At 37.0% G+C, this 14,759-nt stretch overlaps 2 protein-coding genes across 3 annotated transcripts in view; one reads left to right on the top strand and one right to left on the bottom strand.

Annotated features, from left to right (window-relative positions):
* The window catches only part of mettl24 (methyltransferase like 24), a 29,742-nt gene extending 26,853 nt beyond the window's left edge, over positions 1-2,889 (top strand). For both annotated transcript variants that reach the window (XM_086166827.1, XM_086166826.1), the window contains one exon: positions 923-2,889. In XM_086166827.1, coding sequence (XP_086022953.1) covers positions 923-1,240 — 318 coding nt within the window. In that variant the 3' untranslated portion in view covers positions 1,241-2,889. The remainder of the gene's footprint in view (positions 1-922) is intronic.
* cdc40 (cell division cycle 40 homolog (S. cerevisiae)) lies at positions 2,838-14,583 on the bottom strand. Its single transcript, XM_086166825.1, has 15 exons — positions 14,359-14,583; positions 13,833-13,919; positions 13,044-13,173; positions 12,832-12,918; positions 12,576-12,715; positions 12,224-12,320; positions 11,823-11,962; positions 11,284-11,358; positions 10,783-10,828; positions 9,297-9,398; positions 7,994-8,109; positions 7,285-7,418; positions 5,466-5,542; positions 3,965-4,109; positions 2,838-3,418 (listed from the first exon to the last, which is right to left on the bottom strand). Exons 1-15 carry the CDS (start codon positions 14,548-14,550, stop codon positions 3,241-3,243), a joined length of 1,746 nt encoding a protein of 581 aa, XP_086022951.1. The 5' UTR covers positions 14,551-14,583; the 3' UTR covers positions 2,838-3,240.
* Positions 14,584-14,759: the final 176 nt, after the last annotated feature.

Here is a 14,759-nt window from a genome sequence, read left to right as displayed (position 1 = left end):
CTCAATGGAATACAAGCGCCGTTGCTAATGAATCAATCGCACAGGCTAAGATAAGGCAAAGGAGATGCTTTACATTATGGTAGACTTGAGAGGAATTTCATGGACCTGAGGATGTGTTACATTTTTGAGCATGCATTAATGTCCTCATGAGATTAAAACCTTAGGGGTCTATCAACATTCATCATGTACAGAATTTCCTCTTTGCTGCAATCCAGCAAGTCAAGTCAGGCTCTCTGACTTTGCATTCTGAATCAAGAATTTTAAGTCATTGTGCAGGCACAGTGAAATTTTGCAATAAGAGCTCGCATATGCAGGTTTTTATAAAAATAAAAATAGACAAGGTTTTTCCACTGAGCCTAGTTTTACACATGCTGCTGATGGTATAAAGGGTGATATGCATGAGTTTAAAGTGCAGTGCAAGGTATTGGCACTGTTGGGGGTGGGGGGGGATTGTCAGCAGTGTGGCTGGGTGTATTTGGGTCCAGGTGTGAATGAGAGTGCTCTGCCGGGGGATGGGGTGTGGTAGATTGCAACGAGGGGAGGGTTTGGGGGAGAGATTGCTTTTACAGCTTTTGGGAAGAAGCTGTTTTTCAGACGAGATGTGTGTGTATTGATTGTCCTATACCGCTTTCCTGATGGGAGTGGCACAAACAGGCTGTTGCCCGGGTGGGTGGGATCCATCGCAATGTTCTTGGCCTTCTTCTGCATCCAGGCATCATAGATGGAGCCCAGATCCAGAAGAAGACAGGCCACATTGCCCTGTGCCCTCCTTTTTGTCTTGTGCCGTGCAGCCGCCATACCACACTGTAGCGCTGAGACAGAGGATGCTTTCTATTGTCAATCTGTAGAGGTTGATAAGTAGCTGATTTATTGTGTAGAGGAGGGGGAAATTAAACTGATTTTTTTCTTTCACATGTTCTAGGTTGATGTCCTAAAGGCAGACATGGAAAGTGCAGAGTGGAAAATTCTAGAGAATTTGATCCTGGAAGGAGTGCTAAGCTCAATTGGACAGCTGCTCTTGGAACTTCACCTTCACTGGGCGGGTTTTGAGGTTGGCGGTGATGACCCCACGGTTGTTCGCTTCTGGTTCAGCCTGCTCAAGGAGCTGGAATGTGCCGATTTTCGTCTTTTCCATGTCAACAGTGACCAAGTCAAACCACACCTCTTCCTGCATAAGAATATTCTTAATGCCAGCAGCACTTACACCTTGGGGTGGGTGAACACACAGTGGAAGCCATGATGGACATCAGACATGCTTCTGAAAGACAAACATCACTGTGGTCTTATCTTAGTTGAATTACACATTAAAAATACATTTTGATTGTCCTCTTCACTCCTGCTTTCCATCAACCCATCTGGTTGAAGTAGATGTCTACCCACAATCTGGGTCTGTATGAAGTTTGAGCTTCGAGTCCAAAGTTTTTGTCATCACTGACATTTTCCTGTGCCTATAAACAGAGTATCCAGGGTTGGGATTATTCACATTTTCAGCTCTCATCTCCAAAAATTACAATGGCAAAAACTTGTGATGGTAAGTATAAGTTGCAGAATCATGTGCCTTACATACAATACAAACATGCACATATGTGCCAAAAACAAAATGGAACTTAATCGACTTATAATAACAAGACATTATTTAAGAGCTGTAAAGTTCTTGTCGGCATTTTACAAATTACGTCGCTTTCTTTCAAATTTTTAGCTATTTTCTTTCATTTTTTTATTTCAGATACTTTCTCTTATCTTGAGGACTCCACTTTAAGATATCTGTTTTTTCCAATAACTACCTGGCAGTTTGATGCATTTCAGTTTCTCTGCAATTTGCAATCAGCCAGGAACTTTTCATTTTTCTGATTTTGTTTTGTTTGTCATTTTCCGTTGAAACAGCTGCAATTTTGTGAGGCTCCTTGTGCAAGCCGCCTCCTGCTTTGAGATCTTCTTGTTACTCTGCACCCTATATTGAAAGTGCCTTAAATAACACCACAAACTAATGCTTCCAGAAGCTGCTCCTCAGCTTGCCCTTAACCAGTCTGAACATACAAAATTGAACACTCCTCCCTTACTTGAGCTCCTGCTCGTCCTCTGGGACTTCTGTCATTTAAGAGGGGGCTAATAACAACCTCAAGAGGCTCTCTATGTTCTACCTCACATTTGTTTTGTTGATGGCTACAGATCAGTCTGCCATTGATAGTAAACCCAGTCACAAGTACTTTAAGTCTGGCCCCTGAGTCTGCAATGTGTTGTTAGATTACACTTGTCTGTGCAGGTTTAGAGAAATATTTCCTTTAACAATTCACAGCATTATCCTTAACATATTTTGTGGGCCTGCCATTTTTTGCAAGTTGGAGGAGAGTGGAAATGTGGATTATTTAAGTACTCGCAGCAATTTTTGGATTATCTGGAGACAAATACTTTGCGGTAATTTCTTAAACCTACAGACATTTTGTTAATACTGAGCTTTGACCACACATTATGGTACATTACATCAATTTAAAGAATGTTTCTTTGGTGGATATTTAAATGTGGTTCAGGTTGAGTGAGAAAATGGAAAAAGAACTTATATCTCAGTTCAGGCATATTAAACAAACAAAAAAAAAAACAAACTCAAAACAGTATTTTGCATTTAAGACATTTTGTCTCCGAACCTCTTTTTTGAATCTGGTTTCTAATGTGCCAGGACCTCAATAACCAACTTTTCCATCTCACAAACTATACTTTTTAAAATTTTCAATAAAGAGACTAAAAAGCTATTTTTTGAATTACTTTTCCTCTTTTTACTCAATAATGGGCATTGAAAAATGCATATTATCTTTAACTGGCAACGGACAGAGAGCAAGCAGTTTTAACTGAAAAACTAATAGAATGTTTATTTCCACAAAAGGACTGATCATATAAATGAGAATGCAGATACTTCCGGGTAGATTACAAATGTAATTTACAAATGGTAATACAAATTAATACCTCACACCACAATATAAAAACAGCAAGGTAGTTGGAGAAGGAACTATGCATGTGTGGATCTCTGTATCTCTGTATAGTGTGACATTATCTTAGCACTCATGACTAAATTAAAAATATACAGTGGTTCAGTAAGACTGGATACCAGTCCTGTCACTTTGTTTTCCTCAAATCAATGGGTTAAACTGTCCATTTTTCTACCCTTAATGGTGAACTATGGTGATGGTTGGTGAAGTTCCAAGCACACGCGCATGCACGCACGCGTGCACATACACAGTAAAAATTCTAATCCCAGAGTTTGATTTGTCCGTCCCAACCACAAGTGATGACCTTGGAGGTTTCATGGGGATGCCACAGGGCGCTGATGCACACTTTGTCATGAGCCTTGATCCTGTGGTAAAGCTTGGTTGTCTTCCAGTCCCAAACATTTAGCTTTCCGTCTGCATCACCTGATACCACATAGCTGATAAAACAGATCAGGTTCAGGAGAAATAGTTAGAGAGGGTCGAAAGATCAGTAAAAATTATATCTATATCCATTTTAGTTGATAAAGTCCAGTCTTTGCGTTGGTACATATTGTCTAGCCAAGAGTTGAAATGCCATTGAGGACAAATGAAAGTTCAGACACCTGCATATAGACATGATAGCACTAAGAGGAGCACAGACAATAGGTCTAAATGGCTGTTTCATCTACAATTAGGTCACTGGACTTTCCCAGTAAGGTTGTCTTTTGAAGTTTACTGATATTAGTTTGCTCTACTTAACCCTGTATTTACATTACATTTTGGAGGACATAATAAGGCTGGAGGCTAACAGAGGTATCCGAATCCATTTACAAATGTCTATATGTACACAACGTTCCTAGAAACACGATGAAACTGTTTCACAAATGATGTAATGTATTAAAACTATGTCAACCGATTTGTTATTTTTATCAACAGAAGTGATACTAGTCAGTGAGAATCTGCATATCTAACTCCTTCCGTTTCACAGTAAACTAAAAGCTTACCTCATGTCTGGAGAGAAGTCTACTTGGCAAGCATAGCCAGCCACCATATGGCCCTTGAATACCTTCTTCTTGTTCAATCTGAAGCGGTTCTGTGCTCCAAAGATCAGAATCTGATTGTCCATTGACTGACATGCAAGCCACTTACCTAATGTTACAAACAACAGAGTAGCATAAAGATGAGTAATCCTAACAGAGGAGCACTATTTTTCAGTATTACTGAGCGAGACATAATATACATTTATATATGCAATATACTTAGAGTACCATCAAGAAAAGACTAAAAAAAAAAAAAACATGAACTATAATTTTGAGGTATATGAGTCAAAAATCAAAGAAATTGGTAGTCTATGTGGAAAATAATAGCTTCTCACTTTTAAAATCACTCATGATCTATAAGTCAAATCAAGTTCGACTGGAATGAATATTCAATAGCGATATCAAATGAAACAAAACTGCAAAAAAACAGTTCTAATTTTGTTATATATCAATAAGGAAAGGCGCTACCATTGTATGAGAACATACTGTACCACTGAGGTGCTTCTCTGTCTTAGCATATGTATCAAATTAAATCCAGCAGGACCCCAAGGAGAATGCAAATGTCTAAATAGCTTCATTACCAGCATGTGAAAATTTGTGTACTCATAATGGAACATCAACACATCATTCGCTTCTTAAACTGGAAATATTAAGGGCAATTTTAGGTTCAAAAAAAAATAAAATAAAAAATCGGTCAATACTCCACTACAACACTGTTCTTACAATGCTACAGTTTCAAAGTACCCTACTAAGATAAGAGACAAGCATTCTCACTGTGCTCTTAATTGTCTTGTCATTGTAGGTGCCACTCACAGTATTTGACGAGTATTCTGGACAGCACCTTTGCTGCCTTTTAAATGGCTCGTTCATATGGCAGCTCAGAGTTTGAATGAAGCTCATTTGGAAACCACTTCTACTCATTCCCCCTCATGTCACAGCAAGTCACGTCTAAACAGTCTTTATAGCATTTTACCCTTGAAGGAGAGGTGGTTCACTTCAACTTGATTATGAAAATTAACATTGTAAACTAAATTACAAAAAACTGACAGTCTTAATTTCAACTTCTCTTACCACTTAACAATGCATGCAGACATGTCATTATTTGAATCTGCTTGCTGTTGTGTGCCCTGTTGTTTACTCATTCACATACAGTGTATTCAGATGTTACCACTGAGCTTAACCAATATTTTTTTTTTAAAGTGGCGCACTGGGAGAAAAAAAAAACGACATTTAAGATGAGTGAACTTTACATAGCTAAAACTGATCTTTCAAAAGTACTTGGATAAGGATGTAATCCAAAAGTGTTGCCAACTCTGTTAGACCTTATAAATACATTATGAATGACATGCTTATTCAAGTATTACATTTTCTTGAAAATGAAAAACCCGATTTATGCTCCCCTCAGTCTGATGCGCTTTGCTATATTGTCAGTTTTCTGTCCCCCTCCCGCCGACACACTACTCACCGTTGGGAGACAGAGTCACAGCTGGCATGGAGTGCATACTGGGCTCAGCGATATACTTAAAGTCCACAGGGATATCCCTGAAAAAGAGACAGAAAAAAAGGCATCAAAATTACTCCAAGAAGGTGTCTCAAACAACTGTGAGGCAACAAAGAACCCAGAGGGAACCTCAGTGTGACGGAGAAGAATTAACCTTGCTGAAACCACAGAAGCAAATGATCGGAGATCTGATAAAACGGCTTTGAAAAAGCCAATGATGCACCACCAACTGCCTTTCAATTCTGTTATTTAGAAATACATCTGGATGTCAATCAATTAATTTTGGAGTGTGAGAGTCAATGTCTGCAGACAAGCAAAACTGAATGCTATAAAAAAAATTTGAAAAAATCGCCATATTTATATTTTGTGAGCATCACACGCAAGGTGAATTTACCCTAATGCAGTTATGTCATTTTTTATGACTGTTATTAACAACAGGGATTTGTCTGAAGAAGAAATTCAAGAGCTAGGAGCCATGTAGTATATGTGGGAGAGAGGACCCTAAACCAACCCTTAACACAGCATACCTCTGAATTGCTTGTTTTGATTTCACAACAAAGCCTATTGGATCTCCTCTTCCGAACGTGTTGATTCGTGTTGATAATTTATTCAGACTTTCAACTTGGTGGTGCCAATAAATTAATTAATATCAGTAAAGTGAATGGACAAGACTATTTTGAAAACAAACATCAAATTGTCTTCCTGCAAGTTCTGTATAGAGCACAAAAATAGGAAATGAAACCAGAAGTAGTATATTCTCCCCATTTCTTATTCCAGTAATACACATTGTGTAATTGTTTTGTAAAAGCTGTTAAATATGGAGTGTCAATGGAGCCCTGGGTCATGGGGAGTATGTATTGGGGTCAATCGGGGGGCATCGTAGCCGAAACATAGCAGAGGATATGACTCAGTGGGGATTAAAAGCACAGCTGTGTCATCTCTCAAATCAGTGAAAACGTATTCACACAAGAGTCTGGCTTCTTCAGTGTTGAGTTAGTATCATGACGAACGGAATTGTTTTACAACTTAAAAAAATAATTAATTGATTCATAATATTATTAATAATAACAATAATAATCAATGGGTTATAAGTCCTTCTGGTCATCATGACCTGATAGTCTAATGACACCATAGCATTTCAATGTTTGTTTCAATATCTGTTTCTGCTGCAATTTATGGGGTGGACTTGGAGGAACAATTCCAAGTTCTCTTCAATTCTAATGCAACCCTGGAACACTAAAATAATGTCCTCATTCAGGTTGCATATCATGGAGTTTGGATGTTTATTTTCAAGGGTTTTCTTTTTGCTAAAAATATACATTACAATAAGTAAACTCTTATTTAAGAATAAGACAGTGCATAGGCTATGTGTGTAACCTTAGAAAGAACATGGTCTTTGGAGAGGTCAATGCACCGTATGGTAAAATGTTGTTAGCTGTAATGAGATGAGAACAACTTTATTTATCCCGAAGGAAATTGTTGTGCCAGAGTTTCAAGTAAAAAAACAGAACAGTAATAGATAATAGTAGAAAGGAGGAAGAATAAGAAATACAATGAAATATGAATTGTCTTAACTAACATTGCAGCTGTACATATAGCCTTGTAACCAATTGGTTTACCATTTACTTAATGTGACAGTTCTCTAAAATCAATGTTAAATTCTCTTATATTGCTTGACAATAACTCGCCAGCTGAAGTTAGGAACACCTTTGGCCCAGGCTCATAAGACATTACACAAAAATACTTAACAGACTCAGTAAGTTTTTTCATTAGATGTACTTACCACTCCCAAACTCGAAGACTTTTGTCATCTGATGTACTGACAAACCGGCGATTCTCATCAACAAATGTGATGGTGTTGACTGCTCCCAAATGACGGTCATACTCCTGAACGACCTCACCTGTCCTGACGTCCCACTGTCAGTCATTGGGGGAGGGAAAAATAGCTGATTATAACTTATGCTCATTTCCACCAAATATAATTTAGCAACCCAAAACCTGTTATGTCTTACATATGTTTATATGCAGCTAAATTTGCATTTTAAGAATGCTCACTTTCAATAATTATTTAGTGCTGTAGTATTTAAAAAATATTCAAAAGCACACAAAGTTGCAAATTGACGTGGAATATTAAGGTTAGGAAACCCAAACATCTATCTATAGTTTAGAGGCCTACTTGCTCCAGATACTGTTTAACTTATAGTAGGTTACAGTATTTATAGATTTCCCACTTGTATTATAGGTTCTTCTGTTCTCTATACCTATCCTCTACCCTAATGTTCTCTGTGATTAATATCTTGCTCTAATCCTGTCAGCTGCCTGAACCTCTTGTAACACACACATGACTACACACAAGAGCTGTGAGATGAGACAGGAATGTATTTCATGCTGTCATGGGCACTAGGGTATATACTGACATTGTGTGCTCAGCCAACTGTGAAATACACAAGGTGATGGTAAATTGGTCGCAATGCAGCAAACGGCAACCTTACCTGAACTATTTTCTTATCTGACATGCCGGCCACAAACAGATTCTGTTTGTCCTCATCTGGATTGAACTTGACACAGTATGGGACCTTCCTATTGGTGAAGTGGGAAATACACTGACCTGTGCAGAAATGCAAACTGGAAGTTAAACCTCAACAATCACCTTGTTTTATGGTTTAATTCACATAACAGAAATCACAGCATTAAGTTATACATGCTCTTCCTGCAGCTGCGCTACTGTACAGATTTGTCAGTGTCTCAACATAGTAAGTATGCACCCCATGACAAGAGAACCAGTTAACTAAAGTGAAAAAATAGATGCTAATGATCAATCTAAATTCAAATGACAAAAAAAGCTAACTACACCAGGAAAAAAACTGTACATGGAAAAACAGACTACTGCCAGGCCAAATAAAGTCATAATAACAATATGCTGTCCATTACACTTTATTTTGGATTGATGTGGCATGATAACACATCTTGTTAACAAGTGGGGGAATTAACTCTTTTCTGCCCTCTGCTGGAAAACTGTTCCTCGGATGTAAAGGGTGGCAATTGTATGTATTGCCATGTACTTGTATGGCAATGTATTGTAATAGTAATAATAATTGATACTTTATTAATCCCCGAGGGGAAATTCTTTCTCTGCAATTAACCCATCATGGATGAACCATGAGCAGTAGGCTGCCGTCCACCAGCCCCAGGGGAGCAGATTGAGATTCAGTGTCTTGCTCAACAACAGACACACAATGAGGAGCCAGGAAGCGAACCAGGATGGTTGTGGAAATTAAGAATTTATGAGCCAATAGCAAATTCTTTAGTGATGATGTGCGGTGCCTGTGTTAATGCAAGGCAAGAACATAAGCTCCTAACGTCAACCATACGTTAACTATTCAAAGATTATTGTATGTAAAAATAAATAGGTTTAAGACAATTAACTTCTTTTAATAATAGGGTGCTTTGTATTGCATTTTTAACACATACAGAATTGTTTATGAACAAAATTAAGTTTTTCCATGTATTGCTTTAGGACAGGGTGATTTTTTTTTCTTAAATGAGCTAAACTAAATGCAAGGAAGAAAAATAAAAATATATCACATTATTTTGCCATCTAGACAATTTGACTATAGGCCTATATATTGGCTTTTGTGAAAGTGGCATTTGTTGTCACAGAGAAGTTTAAAACATCTAAATGAGATGTGTAAACTTTCATTACCTTTATAATTGTGCCGCAAAATGTGAGGGTGAGACAAAGCTAGAGAGTTGGTAGAGAATGAGTCCAAAATTAACTGAAAAAAGACAACATACCAGTCTCAGAGTCCCAGAGTTTGAGGTAACGGTCATAGGCAGCGCTGAGGAACTGGGTGCCGCTGTTGTTGAAGCAAATGTCTCGTACTGCTTTGCTGTGACCTAATAACAACATCCAATATTACAAACATTTTTTAAAAGTCACCATGAAAATTTTTTTTCAGATATTCCTAGCTCTTATTAGAAAACAACAGCAAACGGATTTCCTTTCCAATATAATTCTTTTTGAGGATTGTACAATCTGGTTAATAAGGGTTATTGAAGAGGAAAGGAGTTTAAATAAGCTCAAGGAAGAAAAAGGAGAAGAAAGAGAAAACATGTCATGTGCCCTGTCTTTTCAATGGTTCTCAGCCTTTATTCTCTTGTTAATCCTGCTTTATGAAATAATTTTGCTTTTTCCACAAAGGGTGGTTAATGTGAGGTCCCTACGGGGATTCATTTTTAGCAGAAGCAGCCCTAGTTCATACTCCTATCAGGATTATCTCTACAGTGGTATTAAAGCTCACTGACCCCAAAACCATTTGCTGGTTACTTATATAAGAAAAAGTAACAACATTAATGATGTGAGTCTATTGATAAGTTTGGATTAAACAAAGAATGTCCACCATTAAGTGAATTTTGAGCTTGCATTCAAGTTCAATGTGGTAAAAATATCAATAATATGTTAGGTAACAGGAAAAAATAAGAAATAATAGAAAATAGATTTGGAACAATATATCTATTTACTTTCTGAGGATTTTAAATAATCAACATTTAAGAAAATAAATCGATATTAACTATTAAAGACACAAAGTAAACTTTTTTTTCCTTCAAGGGATGGTTAATGAACCATACAGAAAATCAAGGAAACTGAAGAGACAGACAGCTGAATCACTAATGTGAAAGTAATATTCCTATGTTCAACATGGCCACCACTCAGTATGTGTGACAAGGGAAATGGTCACATAAAAAATTGAAAATAACCATCTGTTTTTGTGCTACATAGCGGTATCATCAAACTGTTAGTCAATTTCTTCCAGTTGGTTCACTGACAGATTACTAAACAGTGCTCTCTCTTTCACTGAGCCTACTCCTATCTATGTCTCGTACACCCCAAGCCCATCCTTCTCTGAAGCCCCCGGGTTGCTGAATTATGCATATTCTGTGAGGGAGCTGACAAGCAGAACGGCTCCTGCAAACAATCACTATTCTGACAGCGTGCTGTCTCTAGGAAGAGTTTCAGAATGACCTGCATGCATTAGCCTAACGCTCCTCTAGTCCTTGTGAACAAGAAAAAAAATTTAAAAGAAAAATGTCCCCCCTCGCCCCCCATTGTCATTAATGGTTCAGTAAAACAGATCTCAGAGGTGCATTTCAGACTTCAAGCATACTGGGTATGTGCTGATAATTCATAGCTGCAAATTGGATACAATTCTGTTCTTAATGATTATGGTATGTTTTTTAATTGTTTTTTTAGTGAGAATGTTTGACAATTTTCCATACTAACCAATAAATGTCCGTATACACCTTCTCTCACCATACACTTCCCACAACTGCGAAAAAAGAAAAATTAAAAAAGATGGAGAGAAAACAGATTTTTTTCAAATTAAGACATTGTTTGCAAATTTGAAAACTTTTTTCGCGAACACCTGTACAATGGCTTATGCTGAATTTATAGTTAAGGCATTATCATTTTTGTTACAAATATGTAATGCTTTATGCAAAGTAAGATGTAACTAAGTACTATGACTACATTTAACACATGTATTCACAATTTTTTTAGAACCCTTTGGTTGAGTTTCAATAAATAGTATAGCAGTAGATGCAACATTTGTAATACTTTTAGATGTGACATGGGAATGGTAATTGAAATTGAACTTAAATGTACCCAGCTTTGACAACACTATTGAAAATGCTCTTATATCAACACTTGAAATGTCTATTTGTTAGCTTCATTCATGTTTTTTTGTCAAGGGCACTGAACCTTTTGTATAAGATTAAGTTTTACCTTAATCTTACAGTCCATGGAGCAGGAGAGCAGAAGATGACCTGAACTTGGGAAAAGTCGGATAGCACTGACACCCTGGAATGTAAAAAGATTAAATTAATTTCTAGTTGTCATGTTTTCATTTCATAAGGAAAATAACTGTTGAGGCACAAATCATCAACCGAAGCAGTACTTTTTGAAAATGCCTGTAAGTAAACTTCAAGGTTTGACCTTGATAACCTCAAATTAATAAATGCCCAAAATTTAGAGTAAACACATTTGCAAACATAAATTAAATAATTCATAAACCTGTTAATGTTACAGAAAACCACATTTTACGTTGAAATCTTTCTGCTATATAATTTCTTTAATGATGACAGTTATACTACTTTGAATTATTTAGCCTTAATACTGAGATACATATATTCTGAAATACAGTTGGTTAAGGACATACTTACCCCTAGGCACTACAGAAAATTTAATTATACAGTTTTACCCACACATTATGTCAAAACTACACAAACATTAAAAAGTGCATTTGTTTTCCAATTTCCTCTAACCTTTGTGTGTCCAGACCAGACGTGGATCTGTTTCTTGGGCAGGTAACATTTGTCTGGTGCTTCTGAAGAGCGTAGGTTGATACCCACATCCTGAGGGACATGGAGGTACGACCTGCCCTGGTAATCATACATGTCTTTAACTGAAAAAAAAAAAAGACAACAGATATCAAATGAATAGTCTTTTCAGTGTTATTTTTTTCGAAGGGTCTCCATCTTCTCCAAGTTGTTTGGGAACAACATTAATTGATAAGCCAAACAGTAATTCCACAGAAAACACCATGATTGGGTGCTAATTTCCACCACGCTCAACCAAAATTTAATGAACTATTTCCACACTTTTGTAAAACAGTCAGGCCACACAGCTGACATTACAACAGAATAAATAGAAAGTGCTTTGTTACCATGAAGTATAGTCTTCTCTTCTCCTGCAGCTTCTTCTTCATTCCTTCCCTTCTTCTGCCTTTTGGCTGTGATCTCGTCTAGCTCTTTCTGCTCTTCCTGTGAGAGATAAAATCACAAGCAAGGACAAACTGAATTAGAGCAGTTAGGTTGTATAACAATATATTATATTTCCATTATGAAACATTTTGCTGGGAGACATTGCTTTTTTTTTCCACCTTCAACCAAGCCCAACAATAATCTCATTAAAGCTTTAGAGATGGATTTGTTCCCACATTTCACCATGATAAGAGAGAGAGAAGTTCAAGTATGTCAAATAATAATCGAGCACTTAGATTTTTAACGATACATTACCTCTGTTGGTTTAGCAACATTTTTCTCATCAACATATTTAGCCCAGGGTCCAAGGAAATTATCAATCTCTGCTGCGTCACCCCCTTTGACCTTTTTCCGTTTCTCTGACTTCTTATGTCCACTCTCAAAAACTGTTAGGCCTGGCGGAAGAATCACAGCACTGCATCATCATTTCTTTTACACATATTGCCAGAGAAAATTTAAATTAAGAATGGTAAAAAAAATCCATCAGATATAGTATGTTTATTATTTATACCTTTATTCTTTTCAGCTTCATCCACGGCACCAATATAGCTAGTAGCTGTTGCTTGGTGTATATCAACAGATGGATCTAAGGCATAACCTATTTGTAGAGATACAATTGTTGAAAACAAATGCAAACAAAAGAAACACACATACACATTCAAGTTAAATCAGGGTAAATAACACATCAGTTTGACTCTTTAAAAAGGTAACTGGGCAACCTACCATAGGTTGAGAATGTCCTCCTTTGTTGTTCAAACATAAAGTCGTTCACATGAGCAGGTTCTGCATAGCCAGATAACATATTCCTTGGGGCAGCCATTTGTTGGGTTTTAAATGGGTTTACCGGACCAAACTAACAGGAAGACACATTAAAGTACCAAACCATTGATAAAATATATGCAATATAAATATAGCAACATAAGATATCACATGGTTAATGCAACCAAATCTTACACAGATAAAGATAACTTTACCACAAACCTCAACATTCTAAGGCATTTAATACAAGCCCAATTTAGACATATTTAATTTAACTCTCAGGTATATTACGCAGTAATATTTGGGTGAAAACATCTTACACAATTAACTCTACTCACATGGAATTCTAATAAATGAGATGAAATGAGAACAACTTTATTTATCCCGAAGGAAATTGTTGTGCCAGCCACAGGCATGACCGCAGACAACTTAAACAATCAAGTATGGTTGGCTTATATTATGGTCATACTAAAAACTTTAATCAAACCAAAATTTTGCATATCAGGAGAACACAAGACCCTTAACCTGTATTGGGAAATAAATAAAATGTGTAATTTTTGATTTTAAGTTAACACTTGCTGAATACGATTAACCAAACCTATGTTTCTGAAAAGTAACTGCAGTCAATGGTCAAGAATAACTACAGGTTCCATAGATGATTGACTCGAATTTGAGTCACTCAACTAAAACCAAACCACAAAAAATACATGAAAGTTTAAACAAAGACACACCCAAAAACTTTATTAAACTTACTTCTGGTGCAAACATGGTTTCAAATGTTGGATTATAACTGATTTCTTTCAGTGAAGGATCCAGATGTACACCGGTTTCAACGGATTCCTGAAAATAGTTTAAGGACAGTATCAGAAAACTGGGCTTTAGGGATTTGCCAGAAAATAAAAATAAAACGGTCACTATTTTGATTTTGGTTATTCAGCGGGTTATCAAAAACGTGTAAATTAACATTTAAAGCCGGGCATTATACGTTCCGTGCATATCTCTGAACAATTAGCTGCTCTTTGTTGGCATGTTGAGAGTTGATGCGATCTTCACTGCTCGCTGGTTATTCCCGCTATCGGCTAACCAACAGGGCTTTTCTATATCATAACAATGAAAAGCCATCACAACTCAATTAATAACGATGTAAATCTGAGGCTACTAAGATCACACCAACGTGCTTTTTTCGATACAATCGCGGCTAATGATATTCATCTTGTGTTGAAAACATATCTTAAAAGGATTACTAACGAAAGCTAACTTGGCTTTTTGGTTAGCTTACCTTTACGGCAACCTCAGGAGCAGAATTGAGGAGAGCCAAAGACATCGACTGTCCGGACTGTAACGGCTTAAGATGAACCGTGGCGTCTGGATCCGTTGGATCCACTCTTTCGAGAGTAGAACTCGATCCCGACTCATTTTCTGAATCTGAATCGCTACCGTATGAAACGAGGGAAGCGATGACAGCAGACATCTTGGATGTTGTGCTTCCACCGGATGCATGTGACCAGTATTTCCGTTGTGACAAACCTAAGTCATAAAACTCAAGCGTCCTTGTTCTGAGTATTTTGTTCCTATTCGGAGATCAGACAATTTGTGTTGTGTAAATATAACGTTTTTGGAACTGACATATAACTTGTTTTTTTTAATGTTACTGAACTTTAAGGGTAGAATTTAGAATTG

Source organism: Fistularia commersonii, chromosome 20, assembly GCF_037954325.1.
Source record: "Fistularia commersonii isolate RoL2024-O1a breed Wild chromosome 20, RoL_Fcom_v1.0, whole genome shotgun sequence".
Classification (NCBI taxonomy): Eukaryota; Metazoa; Chordata; class Actinopteri; order Syngnathiformes; family Fistulariidae; genus Fistularia; species Fistularia commersonii.
This window is presented reverse-complemented; position numbering and strand designations above follow the sequence as displayed.